Source organism: Pelecanus crispus, chromosome 1 (genome assembly GCF_030463565.1).
Source record: "Pelecanus crispus isolate bPelCri1 chromosome 1, bPelCri1.pri, whole genome shotgun sequence".
Taxonomy (NCBI): domain Eukaryota; kingdom Metazoa; phylum Chordata; class Aves; order Pelecaniformes; family Pelecanidae; genus Pelecanus; species Pelecanus crispus.
Genome location: NC_134643.1, coordinates 205,577,992 through 205,601,373, shown reverse-complemented (window position 1 = coordinate 205,601,373; position 23,382 = coordinate 205,577,992). Strand labels below are relative to the sequence as shown.

Here is a 23,382-nt window from a genome sequence, read left to right as displayed (position 1 = left end):
AAAAAACTTCCTCCCCTCTTTTTAAGTCTACCAGTGTGGCTACAATTTGCTGATCTAAATGAGCATGATCAGACTTTTTGTCCCCAGGTAATTTTCTGATACTTAAAATCAAGCAAAGAGTGGCCAGTATGATCTCCCTGAAAATCAGCTGCATTTAAAGACAACTCAGGTGGTGAATTGAAGAAAAACGTAAGAACCACCCACTCAATGCCCTCCTCACAAACTTTTAGGATGCTTCCAAATGACCCCTGCCAGGTGTCTTGCCATGAACCTGTTTCATTACTGTCAATATATCTAGTCTGATGGAGCACAGGGGGCAGCTTGGTCTTTCAAAACAGTTACTCATCTGCTCTTCAGGATAAAGAGAAGCTTGGGGAGGCTCCAATAGGCCTGAAGTACAGGGAGTTTGAGTGGAAGGTCTGGGAATAACTGATGGAAGTTACATCACCTGGGAGGAGCTCAACAAGCACAACACCAAGCCATGAGTTAACACAAGGGGATGTTTTGGTGAAGTAATTCCATGCTGGCTGCAGTCTAAGAATGACATGAAATTTTGAATTCCCTACTGTAGCTAGTGTGGATTGTGGTGAGGTTGGTAGGGATGAATGAAGATACTAATTACAACTGCTCAGCATGCCCTGCCTTCCATAAGTAGCACAGAATGATGGGTAAGCATGAGGCTCTGATTGCTCTGCAAATGTCCCAGTTTTGAGGCGACCTGTGAGGAGAGTTAAGTTGAATATGAGTGCCATTGCTTTGTGACCTTCAGATGTGATTTTGTATACCGGGATACCAGATGTGGAACAGCACAGGGTGTATTAGGCTCAAATCATGGTGCAGGGATGTGGACAAGTAGGTGATGCTGTTCAGTCTGCTGATATATTTTTGTCATCCTTCTGAGTGGTGGACAGAGAGACGATTTAATTTAGAGTGACACTCTTATCTGTACTGTTATCTATTAAAGTCAGCTTTGAGCTAGTCACCCTGCCACTTTTTCCATCACCCACTCTCTGAGTTTCCATGCTAGGAAAATCAGTGCCAGGTGCCAAAATCAAGCCAAAGCATACAGGCTGCATGGACCACTGAGGAGGCAGAATGCACGTGCAAGCTTCTCACCAAGTTAATATGACAGTATAAATTCGCAAAGTGGGGTACTCACACTTCAGTTAAATGGCTATCTTCTAGGAGTCTCAATTAGGTATCGAAGTGTAGTAAATCTAGTACTTAAGCATTTTTTTCCCAAAAGGTAAGATGTTAACAACTATGTTCATTGGGCCAGTAACACAGATTTTGTTCGCCTGAAGTATTCTCTATAATTTTTTTTCTTACTTTAAATCTGACATAGTTGAAGGAATCAAAAACATCTGCCCAAATTATTTGATGACATCTGTGGATGGTTTTGTAGCTGCAAAGCTCTTTCAGTGACTGAGTTAATATAAACACTAGACTAAATTTTGAGAATTGTTAACAATTCTAATTATTCTGCTGAATCTACTTTTTTTCCCTCCATACTTCAGGACTCATCACTGCTTCTCCAGTCTACTCACAATGTGACTGTAAATGCTCGCAATTCAAATGGGGAAGTCACAGGCAGATTAAATGTGGGTAAGTCTAAGTGATTTTTCCTTGTTCACTGTTTTGGAAACATTGTAATAAATATTTGCAAGGAGCTTAGAGGCTATAAAGCACTAAACACATGATTATTTTTTACTGTTATGGCCATATTTGAATAGTGCAGCTGGCACTCAGTAAGTACCAACAGTATATTTTCAATTTCTCAGTTAAACATTAATTCTATAAATATTTGAAGCACTTCTTTATTGCACAGTTATGCAAGAAGGGTCACTGCAGAAGTTACTCTCTTTCTTGTGTAAATACCTATTGATAGTTGCAAATTGTTTTCCAAGAAAATGCAACAGAAGAACATGGCTAGAGAGGCCTGTATGTGTGTCTCCATTTCCTACCCCTGAAAAGGGGCTTTAGGGCGTAACTATAAAAGCGACTATTGCTTAACGCTTATCTAACTATTGTGCAAGATGATTGAACTTTTATAGTTACGCCCTAAAGCAAGCCCCTTTTCACTCCAGAGACTAATACCTTTAAGCAGGTGTCCTAAAAAAATGCCAGTTCACAACTCAGAAATGTATTATGTTTTACTGTATTTGGTAGCAGCAAGATACATTGGTTTACTGAGTGAAATCAGTAGATCTAGGCAGATGTAGGTGATAGATCTTGGCAGCAAGAATAAGCAGACCTTACTCTTTAAATCACATTTTTAAGGCAAGAACGACTATAATGTGTGTCAGATACAACAGATTTTTTCCTAGTTTTGTTAATATTTTTCAACCTTTATTTGACTTTGGAGAAAAATGTAACAATTTATTAACTTGTTTCTTTTAAGATCCTCATGCAGCAAAGCATAAATTCCTACTTATTTAACTGTAAGACTAACCTGATATGCTTAAGTAGTTTAGTAGATTGGGACCCAGATGAGCACTGATGAGCAACTCTTCCATGCTGATGAGACTGTGTAACTTCTGTGACAATTCCTGTTTAGAGAATTGTCTTATCAATTCATTGAACATTTTGCAACCTTCACTGTTTTCAAACAAACTTCAAATAAAAAATACAATTTATAGCTTATAAAGGAGCCTGCTATTCCCCTTATAATATATAATTATATAATTAATCACAATTTGGCCTTTAAATGTTTTCCAATATCTTTTTTTTTAATTCAAGCTATTTATAAAGAGTTGGGTTATTCCTCTTTAAAAAATGCCCCTAAATATTTATCAAAACATGATAGTAGCATTCATATCTCATGTTGATAATAATTAAGGGTATGAAATGTACAGTACTTCTAGTCCAGTAATTAACTATACAGTAACCACATGACCAAAAATGAACGCATCACATGGTCAAAATTTCTGTGACATGGTACATATGCTGTTGATTCTGTCTGCTCTGTACTGTTTGTGGATGCCCATCATGGGAGCAGAAGTGTATCTGCATGGTCATGTGCCCATCCTGCCTGATGAGAAGTAGTTGTCAGGAGGTCCTTTGGGCCTGGGAAAATCAAAACTACATCAAAAGGAAGTGCTAAAGTGCATTTGCATATTATTTAAAATATTTGATGTTTAAGTAATCTCTTTTTTACTGGCAATTCTATTTATTGAATTTGGTAATAATTGTTCTTAAGTGCTGTCTGGTGTAGCTGGTGCCATTGTAAATACTAACATGAAATATCACTAATATTAAATCATACTAATTTTAGACTGATAAAAAAGTGTTGAAAGAGCAGTAAAAACTTAATACGGTAAAGAATGTTAATAACTAAAGATTTGGTCAAACAACAGTGACTGGGCAAGTGACAGTCTGATAAAGTAAATGACCATCTATACATAGCTTGATGTTTTTAGCCATTATCCCTAGCCAGTCATAAAATGCATGCATGTAAGATGATGTTCACTTGTAAGAAGTCTGAAAAATAGGTGTGTGGCTGATTTACTTCATATACACAAGCCTTTGCTAAAGAATTAATGCCTTCCACAGTTGCCAGCATTCTGGAATTATGTCTTAATACTTTATTCATCTTATAAATATGAGTAGTTGCCATTGTGAAGGAGCTGTATAGATAAGTTTGGGATCGTTACAAAGATGACAATATAATATAGTATTACTCATAAGATCATAACAAAGATACCTTTTAAGTCATAGAAGATTGTGATTCAAATGATCTGTTAAAGTATTTTAATAAGTTACTGAGTGATTTAAATACCCAGTCTTCAATGGAAGCAATTCACAAGAGAGATGTGAAACAAATCTTTACTTGAGAAATTTCTATGAAATTCGTCACATGAGGATAACAGGGACATATTATACAAGAATGAAAAAGGTTTCCCTCATGAATCACAGATACACTAAAATAACATCAGATGTGAGCAACTTCCACCATGAGCACTCTTGTTTTAAGTTTCTACATGCTCCTCAGTTTTCCTGCATGACATACTTGCAGGAGTTATCCGGACATTGTAGCTCTTTAAAAGTGCTGTAGATCTTGTTGTGTTTTGGACTGTGTTCCATAATTACACTGCTTTCAGAAGCCTCACTGAATGCAAATACATTTAACTGCTTGTGGAAAAGAATACTTTCAAAATAATAGGGATCATAACTAAAAAAACAAACCAATTTTGTGCTTTACCCTTTTTTGACTTCAGTATCTCTCTGGATGACAAAGATACCCATTTTGTTTGAGTTACTCTTTAAAATCATTTAAAACTCACATATGACCAAAGAAACTCATATTAAAACCAAGTAAATAATTTTTTAAAAAATAATTTAAGGCAAAAAAGGAAATGAGACATTTAGTTAAGGGATTATAGGGATGTGATTGCTTTGGGAATATTTCTGGGAGAAATATTTTTAAAATATTTTTTAAAAAAAGGATGTTGGCCAACAGACAGCAAGGAAGGAATCTAAGCAAGGCACAGATGTGGGAAGGTACAGGACTGAGAGTCAGAGGGAATTAAGAAAGCTGTGGAGACAGATGCCTATACACAAGGCAAGGATGTCTACAGAACAGATGGTAACTATTTTCATTAGAATAGCTCCTGTCTTTAAAATAATGAATACGATTCAGATGTCATTATCACAGCTTGCTCATCAACCTTCAAAACTGAAATATCTAGAACTTTCTTTGATAATCCAAGAAAGCAGTTGAAGCAAGCTGCTAACCATCATCTCAAAGACTCCTGTTCTTACCACTTCAAAGCCTTATTCAATCCTAGAATAAAAAAGAAATGTAGCACCTTTGATTTATACCTTGAGCCATAATAAAGCAACCTAGTGTAAAAAATTATCAAACGTTTTCGACGTCAAATAATGAATGATAACAAATATATAATATATATGAAAGAAACATATAGATTATATAGTCAATTATCAAATACTTAAGAACAACATTGGTATCAACCAGTAAATGATGCTTCACCTACGTAAATGTATGCTTACATATACAGCCTACCAGGAGATGAATATAAAACAGTCAGACTTTGCAGTGGCATTCCAGTGCCAAATATTAAGAAAGTGGATGAAGAGCAGCTGTTTCCAACTATCTTTACTGAAAAGTAGGGCCAGTTATTGAAAAGATCTATTTTTCAAGGATCATGTAAGAAGGCTTCAACCTACAGAGACCCTTAAGTTCTGCTTGTTATGTCTTTTTCAGGAGAAAAAACATACACAAAGGAAAGGGGCTTCCAAAGTCATGCAAGGTCTGTGAGAACAGATTCCAGTACAGTGGACTGCTGGTCCTTCTTCTAGTTCAATCATTTACACCAAGGAACAGTAACATCAGTCAGTAGCTTCAGGTCAGGAATTCAGTTTAAAGTATTTAAAGCTAGAGGGAATTTTTTTAGATAACTGTACTATGAAGCTGTTCTGCACTTTGAAACATGAAATAGGCACCACTCAGAAAGCATGGGAATATAGTACAAGTCAAAATGGTTTATGCCATCTGAAAACAGAATCACAGTCAAAATTCTGCCTAGAGATTATTTTCATGTCCATCACATCAATCTGAACAGCTGTTACAATGAGAGCGTTTGTGCTATCCCATCCCTCCTTTTTCAAACAGGAACAACATTCTAAGGAAACAGATAAATGTCAGTACCTAATATATTGCTTCATTAGCATTAATTGCCATCTATAAACGACTACTTTCCAATGTCAAATCATTTCTGGTTTTCTTATCAGCAGTTTGCTATTTCATTTTCAAGTGATGGTATTTTTTCATCAGAGACATAATAGGAAGAAAACAATGTTAATGAAGCATGATGTATGTAAGAAGGGTTTGATGGTGTTTTTACAGGGAAGACCCTGAAGCCAGTTTCATAAACTTGACTTAATTAATGACATTGTAAATTCATTTAGCTTTTCCTTCTTTATTTTTCCCAGAAGACTTTCATTAAAAACTCCATTTTTGTCCAAATAAGTTCTTTCTTATCTTTAAGATAAAAGCCAGAACATATTTCTTGATCTTTGTACTGCGGGAAGATGATTATTTGCACAACTTTAATTGCTGTCCAGCTGGGTTATAAGAAAGAAAGATACAACATAGGAGTAATTAATAGAAAGATAAATTGCAAACTTCATTGAAGTATTTTTGACATGTCTTCCTATGATCAAGAACTTACAATATTTGTTCAAAGGGGATTAAAGTAGGGATTTTTACTTCCAGAAGTATAAAAATTTTAGCTGCAAATGAATCTGATCATATCAAAACATACATGTTAGTTTATTTAAAAGTAAAATTTAGTTGACTCATATCAGGCAAAATTTAGAGAATGACAGGTGGCTGCTAAAACAGCCTACAGACTTTTTAACTGATCCTCTTTTATAATTTCCTGGTTTAATCCATGTCAGATGTGTTTCTGTTCTATATTAAATGCATATGCTATTAGTCTTTTGTGAGATCGTTGTGTATTTAAATGGATATAAAGTTGAAAAGAATTAAAACAAATAGCAGAAAAAGGTGAGCAGTAATCACTATACATTTAAATTAAAGTTAGCTAAGCATATTGCCATGAAAACTTATTTATGAAAAAAGTAATTTAGTCATTACAACTACAGCTTAATATTGAGACTCAAATGAACAATATCCTCTTCTGCAAAAAAAGACCATTGATGTCTATGTACCATGAATAGTAAGGTGCTTACCGTAGCAAGATTCACACAGCCTGTCCCCAAATATGATAATCTTTATGAAGAAATATGTGATAAAGTTCAGGGTCAGCAATGCTGACTTAAGCCAGACTTTAAACATCCTCTGGAAGTTAATCAGGTAGTTACATGTGTTGCCAACTTGCTTAAATATTCCAGCATCACAGTTAAGGGGAAATTTAACCTGGCCAAGGGGATTTGAATCCTATGCTGTCACTTCTCTTGTATGTCTAGAAGAAGAGAAAAGCAATATGCATATACCTCCGAAAAAAAGGCTAATGTTTGGGAAATAACTTTTTTAAAAAAAAAAAACCCAAACAGATAGTGGATACCTATCTCTCATCAGAGAGCAATTACTCATCTGAGTATCCCCATTCTCTCTTTATTTCAATGGGAGTAAGGATTTCAAAATAAGTAAAAAAAAAAGGGGGGGGGATTTATTAAACACTTTATAACCTTCCAACTTTCACGGTCTTCAGTAAATTTCCAATCCCAAACAACATATTTTGGTTCATATGGTATAGTAAGCATTAATGTAAGTCATTGGATGATAATTTGAAGGTAATAGTTATTGCTAAAGGTGAGGACAGTTCCTGTACTTTCTTCCTTTAGAGTAATGAGAAGATTGAATTATTGGCATTGGTTAATGCTAGATGAATTTGTAAAGGTTAACTTAAAATATCTGAAATTTATTGTGACTATAATCTGTTATAGAATTTGGAAAATGAAGTACATCTAAAATCCTAGTAATTTCAAGTGTAACAGTACTTTGGTTAGAGCGTGGTGCTAATAACACCAAGTTCACAGGTTCAATCCCTGCTCGCTGCAGGGGTGTTGGGCTCGATGATCTCTCAAGGTCCTTTCCAACCCAAAGCATTCTATGATTCTATGATTCTATTCTTCTTAAAGCTAACAAGACTCCCGATGGCAGTTAGTGGCCAAAAAAGGAGCTAGATCCCTATCTTTTTGCAGTAGGTCTGCAGGAGAAGACACACCCCTCATGCTGGCGGACTACTTGAACGCGTATCTGCAGCGTACCATTGTGGCAATGAGGGCTAATAGCACACTGGGCTGCATTATTCGACTCCTGGGTGACTGCATCACACAACACTGTGTTAAGCCCCCTCCAGTATGACAGAGCAATGAGTAGACTGGGGAGACTCCCGCAGGGAGCCATTAAGATGGTCGGGCAGTAGAAGGACATGAAGTATAAGAGGCTGAAGAAACTTTGTTTGTTTAACCTGCAGAAAAGAAGGCTTAAAGGGGGCTTCTGATTTCTGCCTGCTTGTAGGAGGGCTAGAGACAAGATGAAGCCAGACTCTTCTCAGAGGTACACAGGAAAAGGGCAAGAGGCAACAGTCATAGGTTGTGGTGCAACTGAATAGAAGGGGGGGAAAAATATCACTCTTAGAACAGTTAACCATGGGAACAGGTTGCCCAGGGAGGTTCTTTACTCCCCTGCCTCAGAGGTATAAAAATTCCACCTGGACAAGACCTTCATCTAACTTCCAACCAAGATGACCCTGCTGTGAGTAGGAGGTAGGACTAGGTGACCTCTGACTTGCATTCTTCTGTGATTCTGTCTCACCCAGTCACTTTGGAAGGGCTCAGGTTGCTTGCACACCCCAGGTGAAACCTTCTAGCCCAATGCAGAAATCTTAGATACTCTAGGGCATCTAAAATAAGCTGAAAGCCAGGCAGGGAACATCATAGTACATGTAGTGGCACTAGACAGCTATGTTGGGAAATGAGTCATGCCCCATCTGTTTAATTGGTCCTCTCACATTGTCCTCTGCCCAGATCCAGTAGGCATGCATAGCATACTCCTGAAACACAGTGCTGGAGTTGACCTTATGAAAATACTCTTATGGATTTCATTTAAAAAAAGAAATAATTGGAGGGGTTAAAGTGTTTGCTCAGGAATGAGAGACTCAGATCAGATGTCCTCTCTGCATACAGGGTTTCAAATTATCATGCCTCATCTCCTTTGGTACTTTCCTTTTTACCTTACCTGTCTGAGGACTGTGTGTTTCACCTTTTCCTGTTGAAGTTATTCATCATGCAACAAATTTTGGATTCATTAGGCCTGAGAGAAAAGGTGACATCATAGCCTTTTTGTCAAGTCGCTGTGTGAGAAACATGATCTCCTATTCCTGCCATAGTTTCTACATGCAATAATCCGTTTTACAGTGAAATATTTCCTGGGTTTATTTTAATATATTTAAATAGAGTATTTTATAAGGATAATGCCTAGATGGATAAAGGCATTTAGTTACCTAAATGACTCTGAGAGAAGAAAGTACTACCACCTAAATACCTAACACTAGGTTGGGTTGCTACTATCCGTATGATCAGTGTCTGCAATGATCATTCAGAACCAATTTTTAAAAGATCTCTAGACTTGTCTTCAACCACAGAGAACAACAAAATATAAGAAGTGCTGACAGTAAGGCATCCTTACTTTGATCTGAGAGAGCATAGTTGTTGCATCCATTATATAAAATGAGAACTGAGAGAAAAAGAGGAAACAGGAGCAGCAAGTGTTCCATTAATGTATTAGAGATGTTTTTAAAGGCGATGTGAGATGTATGATATGGACATAAAATATATGTATATGCCATGTGCTGGATATTCTCTGTGATAATGCGCTTGTTCTAATAGAAGACCAGCAAGTACTTCCATACCATTCCGTATGAAAATCTGACTAATTTTATGCTTCTGAAAGTAATGACATTACCTTTATTGGTATTGTATTACTCATGGAACTAGAACTGAATCTGTAGGAGTATTACGTTTTTAATACAGTTTTAATGAGACCTTATTTTAAGTAAGGTGCTTTAATAAAAATTAAATAAAAAATGAAATTGCATAGCAATACCCCAAAGCACTCGGGATTTTGGCTTATATTCAACACTTTCAATGATTCTAGGTGGTAGGAGAAGAGTGAAGGGTACAGAGTAGGTGACAGCCATAAGTTATCAAATATAAGGGAGAGCAGAAGAGAGTAAGAAAAGATCTTAAATTAAATAAATAACTTCAGTGTTGGAAAGCCCTTTCTTCTGAAAGATCTAAAGACACATTAAAAGTGCTTAGTACTTGACAGAACTAACTGGATTTGAAGAGTCTGCCTACATGTTACCAATTTCATTGACATTAAGTCTTTGTGGATATGTATTTTATGGCAGGTCCTATTTTTAATAGAAGCTTCTTTGCCATCTTGTGCTTCTACATTTGTATTGGCCTGGAATTCAAAAGTTGGGTAGCAGTAGAAGGCAATTTATTTAAATGTTTTTCCACTGAAAAGGACTCACTAAACAAAATACTTTCCTTCTCTGTAAAACCGCATAGGGGAGTCGAGAGTGAGGAGGAGAAACAAAAAGGAATACTGTTTAGCAGTGTGCTCCTTTGCAGGTGATAGGCCAATTGTTTTTGGAACAATTTTTTATCATTTAAAGTTACACCCTCAGTGTCAAGAGGTATGGGATGTGATGATCACATACAAGTTCTGTATCAGAACTGCACATGTTAAGGGAGGAAGTGTAAAGAAACAATGGGCAATTATTGGTCAGCCTAATTAGCAAGGATGACTGATTGACCTCGGAATTCCTATGATGCCTCTGGCAGCAATGGGAAAACAGTTCAAATGCTCTCTATAACCTGCATTCAGTCATGTTACATTTTTAATTGTAGGATCTTATCAACAAGTATGATTATACACTATTAGTTGACTTACATGTAGTTAATATACTAGGGTTGTAAGCAAAATGCATTTAAGAATTAGGAGATTAAAGTTTCAGATATTGAATTTGACTACTGTTTATGAGCTGAAAATTAATCTGACTGGGATCACAATACAATTAATGTTATTGCAATATAGCTAGTGCATGTGTATTGTGAAATACAACTAAGAGAAATTAATGGCTATTTTTGGTTTCATACATTTATCCGCATTTCTTTAGAAGCCTATTTTTGCTTTTTGAAAGTTCTTCCACATATACTGAGATGTCTCCTCTCTAGCATGAATAAAACATATGTTTGAATTTGGTTTACCCTAGCATTCCCTCTAAAGATTTAAAATGCATCATTTATTATCTATACCATTCTTTGATAATGAGGGTTATCTATAGGACAATCCTTGTCCCACTTTACTGGGGCATTCGTGTTGAGAAAACTATGGACCTAAAGATTCTTATTAAAGATTTATTCAAATCTGCAAGGACCAGGATCAAACAAGAGAGAAGTCTGGATGCAAACCCAGCATGGCAAGGCCATGAGATGTAGTTTCAAAGAGCCAAATTATATACTTCCAAAACGGGAAGTATATAATGTGCAGTGAGTACTCTCAGTGCTTGTAGTGTTTTTTCTTATTTAAGTCTAGCTTTAAAATATAGTGGGCATAGTTCACAATGTACCTGTCTTAGCTCTTGTCTAACTGCCCCTCTACATGCTTAAATTCAATGTTTAGATTCTCCTAACTCTTGCACAGAAAGAAAGTTAAGAGCAATAGGCACTAAACTTTTCCTAAGCAATAAAAATCCCTAAATAACTTAATGAGTCACTCAGTGCATGACCAGAAACATCTGAAGTAGGAAAGTGTTTCGCAGGTAGGAATAGACGACATCTTCATTAGCAACCAAACCAGGCCAGGACCCACAGTCTGCCCCAGGGGTAGATGGCATGGCACAAGTCTCATTACACAGCTACGCCCACTTCCCTCCAGAGCTGAAGAGCTTCATCCATCCCGTCTGCGAGGAACAGCCCCTGATCAGGGGCATTGTCTGGGGGGTCGCTGTTGCACAGGTCAAAATGGTGCCAAGGAGCATGCTACCAGATTAGCAGAAATTGGCAATGTTTGTGTCTCCTCTGACTTGACTTTCTCTAATTTATTGGTATAGATGTATTCATTAGCTTGCTAAAACTTACTGCTCAGCCAGGATGAGCACCTTTCTACAAATCCTGTTATACCTCTTGTTCTTCTGTCTAAGGAGATTTTTCTCTGTTTTTCCCCTATCTCATTATTTTAGGGTAGGAGTACCTCAATTTCTCCTGTTAAAAGTGTTTGCCTTGTGTGGAATAATGAGATACCAAGTGGAAGAAAAGAGGAGAGCCCAAGAATGGGCTTATGTGGTCTAATGTTAAAAACAATTAGGTGGGAATGGAAAGGCTGAATCACAGCCTTGTTCCAATCACTGTCAGAATGGGATCAGTCCATACATGGACCAAGTTAATTAAACTGGTATATATTGCATCTCCAGTTGTATCACTATGATGTTCTGTATGGACACCATGCCTGAAATTTGCATTAGAGACAACAGCTGAGAAAGTCAGTCTGCACAACATGCATTTGTTTACTTTGGTTAGATGAGAGAAAAATAATTTGGTCCAAGGTATGTGAATGCTATTTAGTATATATACATTCATCTTCAATTTGAACAGTTAAAGCAGCTCCTATGTCTTTATAAGTATTTTCTTTTGTCATGTCACATCTCTCTGTGAATTAATCTACATTCCATAACAATCCAATTAACAAAAACCTGTCAATTTTCTGGCAATATGCAGATGTGCAAATTAAATTAATCGACTCATGCTGTTTGAGGTAGTTCTTTGCTGTTCTTACTATGAGAAACATGAAAAATCTTTCTTTGACAAGATTGCTTGTAAAATAGATTCAGCAAATTAGCAAATCAAGAAGATAAATGTACTCCTAGATGAGATCAAGTTAGGCCTTGTGCAAATCATGTCACACTTCTCCAGTTCTTTCAAATCCATTGTTTTTTCCAATGTTTTACAATCAATTAAAATTTCTGTGTCTACCAAGGTGCGGAGAAGGAAAGAACAGAAGTGCCACTATTCAGGCCCAGCCATTTATTTTCAAAGCTGACTGCCTTTGTAGCAAGGAAATCGGTAGATAGCATTCCCTCTAAACATACAGTATCTTCATCATATTAAAGTATCTATCTGTGATCATGTATAAATAATTAGCAATTATATATAAATTAGCAATATATATTTCTGAGTTGTCTTTTAGAGATATTGCTGCATATCTTTTGCAGGCTTGCACAAATACACTTACAGCAGTTTCTGATTAGTATTTTAAAGATTACCCACACTATAAAGCCTCGCAGCTTAGAACTGAGTCTGTGGAAGTTCTTTGGCACCTACTTTACTTTAAAGTACATATACCTAAAATGTAAGTCTTCAGGATCCTCACTCAGTTATTAATTCTTTTAATCAATAAATGTTCTATGGTTATATAAAAATATTTGCTTCCAGCATGCCAGACCTACTAAAATATTGACAGCACTGAAAAGAAATATACCTAACCTTGTCAGAACCTACAGAGTAAATATTCCCATTTCTATCTCATCTACTGGGTCTAATCCAGCAGGTATTCTACTTGTGTGCTTTTTAGAATGAGCTCTGACAGTAAGCAGTATCAGGAGAAGAAAAGGTGGTAGCGCAACTTTTCTCCAGCAGTCTTACAGCCCATATATTGACCCTGGAAGCTAGTCACTTGAGTTCCCTTCCTGTGGAGGAAATAAAGGCTCCAAATAGTACCTTTCTTTCCTATACGATGTAAAACATCTTCACAGAAGAGACCAAGAATAACTCCTAAATCACTTCCAGCAAAAACGTGGTACCCTCAGTGTGCCTGAATCACTCAACCTGTATCATGTCAGACAGCAGAGGCTTTAGTCTGTGTTTCCCACCCTCGTGCTGACCACTGTAATCATGGTGTTGGATGAATGGGAAGGGTGAGCAACTAGCCCCTGCAGCACCAGTAAAGTTGATAGCAGCCAGTTTATTTAGGGCTTTGATTTGTTTGAGTAAACAAGGATCTGCCTACACTACATAAATGGGCAGTTTCATTACTGCTGCTGGGCAGAAACAGGAACAATAAAACACCTTAACCAAGATTTTCTGGGAAAGCATTGATAGGGATCCATCCTTGCTTCGCTCACCCAGAACAGCTTCTTTTGCTGTAAACCCCCCCCCCCCCCCCCCCAAAAAAAAAGACTGTTTAACACATTTTCATTGAATGAAGATATTTTCTGAGCTCACTTTTTGCAACACACTTCTCAGAAATAAATCCATGTACTTCGGAGGAGCTTTGGAGAAGAGCCAAAGTGAGATCAGTAAGGCTGTGCCTGGGTGCACATTTCCAGTGGAGTAGAATGTACTGCAGAGTTCAGCCCTCTATCCTGACCATTTTCAAGTAGAATCAGCGTTGGGTTTTATGCCTTAAAATTGTTGCCCTAGTTTAGGACATTATGGCTTCTATAATCCTTCCCATGCTTGGTGGGTAATTAAAAGCAATAGTTTGCATCTGCTGAGTGAAGCAATAAGCATTTGTATAGGACCTTATGGTATGCATCTCTTGCATCATCTACCATGCTGATTTTAGGAAATACCTGAATGTATTTCTTAGCAGTATCAATCATCCATCACCTAATGCCATTTTAATGTAAGATCTAACAAAAAGTCCTATTTTCTTTGAGAATTACTGCCTGGAAGACATTTAATGTTTATCAGAGTAGGCATGGTAAGACAGGTTCTTACTGGGGAGGAAGCAGCTCAGTGCCTCTCGGTCCCATGGATGGTCTGTGAATTACCTTTACTAAAAATTGCTGAAAAGGATTCTTAACTGCTTTGACCATTCTCTGTAATTTTAATTCTGAACATAGATTTAGATGATGACTTTATCAAATGCTGTGTGCCATCACACGGCACATACAGGACAACCAGGCGATCAGGCCCAGTCAGCATGGGTTCATGAAAGGCAGGTCCTGCTTGACCAACCTGATCCCCTTTATGACAAGGTGACCCGCCTAGTGGATGAGGAAAAGGCTGTGGATGTTGTCTACCTAGACTTCAGCAAAGCCTTTGACACTGTTTCCTACAGCATTCTCCTGGAGAAACTGGCTGCTCATGGCTTGGATAGGCGTACTCTTCACTGGGTAAAAAACTGGCTCAATGGCCAGGCTCAAAGAGTGGTGGTGAATGGAGTTAAATCCAGTTGGTGAGTGGTCACAAGTGGTGTTCCCCAGGGCTCAGTATTGGGGCCGGTTCTGTTTAATGTCTTTATCAATGATCTGGACGAGGGGATCAAGTGTATACAATTATTCTAATTTTTGGAGTTCCAGATCAAATTGCAAATACTCTCACAGCTTTTTGAAACTCTTCTAAGAACATGATCCGTAACATTTATTAGATATGTGGAGCTAAACTGGCATTTGTTATAAAGAGCTGAGGGTCCTGCCCTGACATGGGATGTTTGTCATTTTAAAGTATTTGAGCCTCCCTAATCAAAAGGCATGATGCTGCAAAGACTTTGATAATTAGTTTCTGTGTTTAAAAAGTGAAAAGATGATAGACTGATCGAAGAATCTTAGTAGCCTCAACACCAAGAACATGATTGTTTGTCTTGATCAATTCATGAGGGATTTCCTAAATTCCCTGGAAACCCAACTCGAAAGCATGACTCCAGGCACAGATCTGAATAACAAATTAGATCATGTAAATGGCCTTACCCAATTCGGTACTTACAGGGCCACTATCCTTAGAATATAGAATCAATCATAGAATCATAGAATGCTTTGGGTTGGAAGGGACCTTTAGAGGTCATCTAGCCCAACCCCCCTGCAGCGAGCAGGGACAGCTTTAACTATATCTATTCATTAGAATATAGCCTACCTAAATATCTGGGTGCTTCATGATCTTTAATGTACTTGAATGAGTCACTAAATTATTAAGACCACAATTCAAATTATTAGCAATTTATATAGGAAATTGAAGAAAGCTGATGTAATTATTCCATTATTCTACTGTGCTTTGCAGGTCCTAAAATGGTAGAATTCCATGGTCAGCAATTTCAGATCAACTCAAAGGACGGCAAGCCACTTTTTACAGTGGATGAAAATGAGGTTGTAATTGGCACAGATAAACTTCGAGTCACAGGTTTGTAACAGTTTAAGAAATGCCCAAATAATAACCACAAGAAAAGCACAATAAAATGACATTTTTAAATACATCATTGTGTGTGAACACAAGTTCTGGTTTCACCTCATTAGGAAATAGAAATCTGAAGATATTCTGACCTTTTTCAGTAAATAATCAATAAGAACTTTTAACAACAAAATAATAATATGTATATATAAATATGTATATATGTCTGTATATGTGTAATTTAGTTTAAAGACATTAGTGATTGGAACTATACTAGTGCATTTTTTTTTCTGAATTATTTAACATTTCCAGTGCACACCATTAACTGAGCCTGAAAAAAATTCTGGATATTCCAGTTTGAATTGTATTGAATTTTATTTGTGAAAACTTTTTAGGCACTCTCTGTTATTTTTATTTGGTTTTATCTTTCAAAGTGAAAGCCACTGTATTTCTGCTCTGTGTGTAGCACATATGTCACAGGATGGTATTGGTATATTTAAAATGTCATCTGTCAAAAGGCAAGTTTGTCTTAGGCTATTTCTGCAAATCACCAAAGTACTCATTTACAAAGTAAGATGTCAAAGTTATCACATGAAAGGCTGTTTCCTTTCACATGACCTGATAAAGTCAACCTTCATTTTCCAGGCGTAAGGTTGCATTGAAACAGCTACATCAAGGTGTGATTTCTCTTAAGCAGAGGAGTCCATCAAAAAAAATACTGAAATTATCCGTAACTTGTTTTGAATTACATTTTTAATATTTTTAACTTGATTGCAACTATTGTGTTTAGCTTTTGCTAATTACTGGTCCTCTGAAATCTTGAGGTCTTAATTTGATTGGATATATTCATATTATTTCACTGTGCAAAACTACAAATGTGGTAGTAACTATACAATTACTGTTTCAAAGCCAAAGTTAAGTTATAACAACTGTGTTAATAAATTTTGTTTACGCCTGAGGGTCTTATCTTAAGTTTTTTACTTTTTAACCTAATTGAAATTACAACTTTGTTTATCCAGGAAACCATATCAAATAATTATTGTTTGCCCAAGGGATGCTAAACTTTAATAGAAAAGCATGTTTAACAAAGATATGAAAAACTGCATAATTGTTAACTGATTTGGAAAAGGTCTGTCTCTGCTCAAAGTAAGTAAAAATCATTCATACACTAGTTGAAATTATTATGCTAAAACATGTATTCTGACTCGTCCAATATTAATCTTTACACTGCAAGGATAATTGTTTACTGTAGCAGATACTGTAAAAAGACACATTGCCTGTTTCTTTTTTACACTGTAGTACAATTCAAAAGCAAATCCATTAAAGTCATTGAGGTTATTTCCAGGGTAGAATTAATATAAGTGAGAGGAGTTTCATGCCTACTTTGCTTCAAATTAATTTATTAAAATTGTGATTTAAATGATACTATTAGCATGAAGGATAAATTAGTAATACTTTGCGTACTGAGATAATTTTTTAAATATTTTAGATAGAGAATAAGATCAATGTGAAATAAATTTTGAGAAGTTCATACCATAAGAAACAGACTATGTCAGGCTTAAAACACACAAAGAACATTTTGCAGTTTTTTTTATCTACAATATAGTGAACTATTTGATTTTACTTCTACTTATTTATGTGAATTATGAAAAGTTCAGTAACAATTTGTAAGGAAACCTGACAGTTTTCATCTAAAATATAATGCAGCAGAGTGCAGATGTTTGTGATTTATGGTATTTCAGGCAAAATGAAAAAGTCTAAGAATAAGCTCATCCAACCCAACACCTCAGGAATTGTCATTTTCCAACAATTTGATATGTTTGACCTTACACTGTTGCAGTTCAGACGTTTTATGGCCCATGTGGCAGAACAAAATAGTGGCAGACTCTCTCTCTCTGTTCTCCTCAGAAGAGGAAATGCCTGGAGAAAGCCATGATCACCAAAGTGTCTCAGATACCCAGCAGGGTCACTGATGGGTCTAGATGCCCATGTTCAGACAGCTGAATTGAACCCCAGTCAACATAGTCAATGCAACCTAGAGCATGATTCACCTCACCTTGAAGGAGACACTTAGTCCTGGCATGTGGAGTGCTTTTCTGCCAACCAAATGCTGTTGTCTACTTTAGGATGAGCTCAACGGTTCGCTTGGCTCCCTTGAATACAGTGTCTGAGTTCAGATGTTTAAACATAGGCATCCAGCAGTGTTTGGAACACCTTAGGGTATGTGAGACACCACATAGTATCGCTGTACCTACAGGAGACACTTCCTTTGATCGTGGCAGCTGGAGGCCAGGCAGGATGTACAAGGGTATCTTAGATGACAGTAGGTACCTATGATTAGGCAACTAAATTCCGCCTCTAGCTCATCCATTACACCTACATCATAGACACTTAAATTTAAGTGTATGAAACTGAAGCTCAACTTAACCCATCATGACACTTAATGCTACCTGGAGGAGCATGTGCTCCAATTACATCCTCTCTAATATTATTTCAGTAATTATCTGCATCTTATTTCAGTAATTATCTGCATCTTTTGCAGACATTTATTATGCTGCTACAGAGGTATCGAATGTCAGCATTTTGTTCTGGTAGGGTTTTATACATTCAGTTGGCATTGGTGACAGTGAAACCCACCCTGTAACTGTATTGGCTGGCAAAGAGATGATCGCTTTATAACTAACAATATTGTCATGGCAGAAGGAGTAAAGTCACAGCACTGGCGAGAAATAAAGTTCTTCTGCACAAATGTCTAGAGTCCATGGCTGTAGGAGTCCTGTTTTTCTACTCCCTTGCTTGCTCTGCAAACTTGCCAACTAGAAGTCTGTCCATAGGAGGGAGAAAATAGGCCCAAGTAAATAAAATTATATACGACAGAAAAATAATTAACATTCAGCAGCTATAAAATGGTCTCAACTACTGCACAAAAAACTTTTCAACAAGTACAAATAATAATTTATATATCGTGACTGTTGCATAGGGTAATATTTTGGTGATGAGTACATACGAAGTTAATAGAAGGTCGTTGCTTACCCTCCACTCTTCTTGAAAAGCTGGCAAGACAGAGGTGATCAGTATCTTTATGGAGAAGTTCATTATATCACACTTCCTCCAGTTTACTACTTGTTCTTCTGCTTGCTTGTCTTTCATAATCTCTTAAAAGTATTTGCTGAGTATTGTTGGTGATTTTCTAGTGCTCTGTTCTATGGAAAGGTTTTCAGTTTGAGTAGCTAACGCTGAAGTGCAATGTGAAGATGTGTGTTTAATTTAAATGCTTCTGCTCAGAAGGTAAGTTAAGTAGGAGACAGTTTGAGGGTATTTGAGGGAAGTAAACATTCTGTTAGACTTTGAAGAGGCAGATAGTCCTTGCTTGATAGTGTGTGGGGGGGTGTTAATGAAACTTGCTGACTTCAATCCTCCCATTAAGAAAATTAATATCTTGATCTTGTGTATTTTAGGATTGAATTATGTTATATTCATAAACAATATGAACAAAAAAGTCTATAAAATAGTAAATATAGTAATATTCATATAATAATTAATGTTATTTCTTTACAGTTTAAAAGATAAAGTAGGTAATGAAGACAATAAATCAATTTAGGGCCATTTTCAAAAAAAATTTGTCCCAAGTTTTTTTTTTTTTTCAGTCACACTGTTCAAACTTAATGCTGTTTGATGAAGAAATTTTTCTCACAGGAAGGCAAGGTTTTACTCTTGATGTCTGCCAGCAAAGTGAAGCTCTGCCTCTGGCTACATGGTCCCTGATTTCTTCCTCTTTCATGGTTCACCTTCAAAAAGCAAAGCAGAGGGTGAGATCCCTAGGGTTGTTCACTGCTAAGCATGGGCTTCAATTTCCTCTAGTGAGGAGGGAATGCTCCAGTTACAATGCTGTCTTGCAAAGGCATTCAGAAAGATTATGTTAATTAAAATGCTGTAATTGCTGGGTTTTAGTGCTGACTCCAATGCTCTTGGTTTGCACAGGCTGAGAACTAGCAATACAATAGGGCTCCTCTGGCGAGTTTGGTCTCTCTGGTCTCTCTCTGCTCTCTCTGCCTTGTTCCTGAGCCACAGTGGTGCTTACACCAAGAGACCTGCCATCCCGGACCAAGAGATAAGAGCAGATCCCTAAAACAAGGATCTGGTTTATTTCAAACAAGGCTTTAGCAGCCATGATTGCACTCAGGCCTCCCAAATCTTGCTTTGTATAGATGTTCACTCCCCTCCTTCAATCAGTTTTGCCAGGCTCCTCTTGCTGGCATACCTCTGTGCATATCTGGTCATCTTTAACACAAAAAATCCAAACCTTGATAGGAATGTAAAAGTTGGACTAGAAGATGCATCTGATTTATCAGCTCGCATCCCTTTCATAGACAGACAAGTAGGTCATATAATTTCTTTTATAATCTTATCAAGCTATATCTTAAATGCAAACAAACACTATTCATTTTTATATCACCAAATGTGAACTTATGTCTAAAAGGTGCTGTAGGAGAAATACAAAAGGCTGTATATAAACAGGTCCCAGACTGAAATTAGAAAAGCCTGTGAGACAGAAGAGTTCCCTCCACTGCCATTGCCATGAGCTCTACCTTCCTTGTGCCTTGCAGCTCTGCACAGCCCATAGCAAGACATTGTGAGGACACATGGCATCCCACGCCTGCTGCGAGGTGCCCCCAGCAGCCTGTCAGCCCACTAGCGAGCAGGCTGCAGATCTAGTTTTGAGGATGGCTTTAAAAGTGACCTCAAGACTCAGTAGGGCATCGTGAATTTTAATTACAAAGAGAAGTAGATTTTTGAGTAATAAAGTTTAGGAACATTGTCAAAGCATTCAGGATCAGAAAATATTGCTAGACAAGTTAGAGCTTAAATAATTGAGAAGGAGCTCAAGTATAGAGAGATAAGCCTAAACCTGGATGACCTGATAAAGTCATATTTGCAAAATAATTGAGATATCCCTTTATTAGTGACTTGTCCTTTACATTCCTATCGCCTCTTTCCCAGTGTCTATGTCACCTGAAATCATCACTAATTACTTTTTTCCTTCCAAGTCCATGATAAAATGTTACATCATCCTTGGTCCCACTAATAACACATCCCCTCACTCATCATTCTCTGTTTGCAATTATGTTTTAAGACATATCAATCAATTTTAATCCATATAATGCATTCCAGGCTGATTTGTATTGCTCTAATCTCTTAATCAAAATGTGATGTGCCATCGAAGTAAACACCTATAGAAGTTTATTACACCCATACTATTACCTTTATCAGCCAAGCTTGTCATCTCATTTACAATTCAAAGATATAAAGGTATTTAATAATGTCATAGCCAGTGCTATACTGCATACAAAAAAGGCGCAAGAAGTACAGAAGATGGTGTTTAATTAATCTGCTAGAGGACCTTAGTATTTTGTGCTTGCCTTTCATACTCTGGTACCTCAGTTTTTTGACTTTCATTCACCTGGGTGTCTATGAGAAAGAGTGCAACTGAATTTCTCATGGTTTTCCCTCAAGCCACTGGTACAAATACTTACAAACTTTAATTCCACTTCTAATCCATTTTGGAAATACAAATTGATAATCATGAGTGATTGTATGGATTTCTAAAGATGACAAAGGAATTAGATGATAATCAGGCAGAGCACAGAGCAGAGCTTTTCAGAGTCTGCCCATGCTGGTGATGTCTAATGTGGAGAAAAAACTCAACTGGTGAGACTGAGACACATCTTTTCCTTGTGAAGTCATTATTTATTATTTTGTCAGTGGTAGCAGATAATAGACTGTGTTCATGTAGTTAAACTACTAGGCTCCACTTACCTTTTATTACTTTGATTATTATTATGGTGGCTAGATATGCCATTTCATGATTCTATGAATAGCCATTAATGTTACTTTTGCAAAATATTAATGGAAGTGATGATTTCCTTCCCTAATCTTTCTAATAATTGAAACTATATGGTTTATAGCAAGCAGAATAAATAAAAAAAAAATCTTTTTTTACACACAGATATAGCAGGAAAATTTATAAAAATGCAAATATAAGACTGGATTTTTAATAGCAGTAAACCAGTGTCATTCCATGGAGCTTCTCCAGCAGGCACTGGCCGTTTCAGTGCTTTCAATCTGGGGATTGTATCTGCAGCAATGACATACTAAAACATGCAAACATTTAAGGTGCTTTGCAAATGTGCTACTCAAAATACTTCACTGGAATAGAGGCTCCTCAAGAAGGACAGGCTGGAAAGGCAAGGGGGGAGTTGCCCTTTATGTGCGAGAGCAGCGGGAATGCATGGTGCTCAGCCTTGGGATGGATGAGGAGTCAGCTGAGAACTAGTAGGTCAGGATTAGAGGGCAGATCAACATGGGCAACATTGTGGTGGGTGTGTACTGCAGACCACCTGATTAGGAAGAAGCACATGAGGCCTTCAGACAACTGTAAGAAGCCAGGTGATAATTGATATGTCTTTCTCTCCAGAACAGCAGTGTTACCAAATGCTCAGCTTTTCCTACAGACCTTAAAATGAGACGGAAATGGATCTTATATCCAGAAACTGCACCAAGATCCTCCTGTGACACTGTTATTCAGATATCAAGAAATTGGCACAAAGTCAAATTCTAGCACCATGGCCATTGTATGTAAGGGTATGCAGCAGTGTAGCAAGGCACGAAATTGCAAACTATGCAGTTTCATACAACTGGCATTGTTAGAAGCTATGCAGCTTATCTAAGAATGGGAATTCACTTGTATTGTGTCTTCATTATACCTCATCCTATGACACAGTACAGCTAAGCTGGTATTGAAAATTGCTGAAAAATTTTAACAACTGTCTAATGAAAAAGGAAATGGATTCCAAACCATACCCAAGTGGAAGAACACACCATAGAACATATGCTGGTGTAGTAGATGCATGCATGAGTAAGAAAAAGGAAGGGGAAAATGAAGGAAATTAAAAAATGCCTTCCAAGGTCATCAAGCCAAAACATGCATCCAAAACAGCATTTTGTTCAGTCAGGACTGCACTCTTGCTGCAAATCTGATGGTTGTAACAGTTCTCACGTCCCACTGGTTTATACCATGGAGGAGTCAGGGAGTGAATACAGTGGATTCCTTTTGGATGAAACTGAACTGAGAAATAGGCTCCAAGAATGCATTTACTTAGTCAAAATTGCAAATATGTTTTAAGTCCATAAGATGAGACTAGAGTTGGTCCAAAGTAAGATCCCCTAAATCTGTATAGTATGAGCAGTAGATCTTCAGCACCAAGTGTATCACTCTATAAATCCACCCTTCTCAGGTCACACTACTTCCTAACGTAGATATACCTAAAGACTTCCCAGAACTAAATTGGAAGACATTAAGATCAAGCTATCTCCCCTGATAAATCATGTATGTCTTTGGAGATCATTCAAAGTTACTGACAAGATAAGTCTTCTGTTAGCACAGGTAGTATTGTGACAGTACATATTTCACTGAAATTACAACTCATTCACTGTAATCCAAGATGAAAATCTGAGCGAGGAAAACAGTGAAATGCTTGTTTTGCTAAGAATTGTCAGGTGGAATGAAGGACAGTGAAGGATCATGATACATTCTCAAAGGACCACAGTGTCAGAATAATCACATTTGAGGCAGTCTCTGCTCAAAGAAAAACTTGAATTCATTGCCACCTCTAGCTGGCAAGTAAACTAAGTGAGAAGTTTTGACAGATCAGCGTATCC

At 37.1% G+C, this 23,382-nt stretch overlaps 1 protein-coding gene across 1 annotated transcript in view; it reads left to right on the top strand.

Moving 5' to 3' along the window:
• The window catches only part of SGCG (sarcoglycan gamma), a 70,806-nt gene that overhangs the window by 22,175 nt on the left and 25,249 nt on the right, over positions 1-23,382 (top strand). The window contains exons 3-4 of the mRNA XM_009487771.2: positions 1,518-1,605; positions 15,556-15,675. Coding sequence (XP_009486046.1) covers positions 1,518-1,605; positions 15,556-15,675 — 208 coding nt within the window. The remainder of the gene's footprint in view (positions 1-1,517; positions 1,606-15,555; positions 15,676-23,382) is intronic.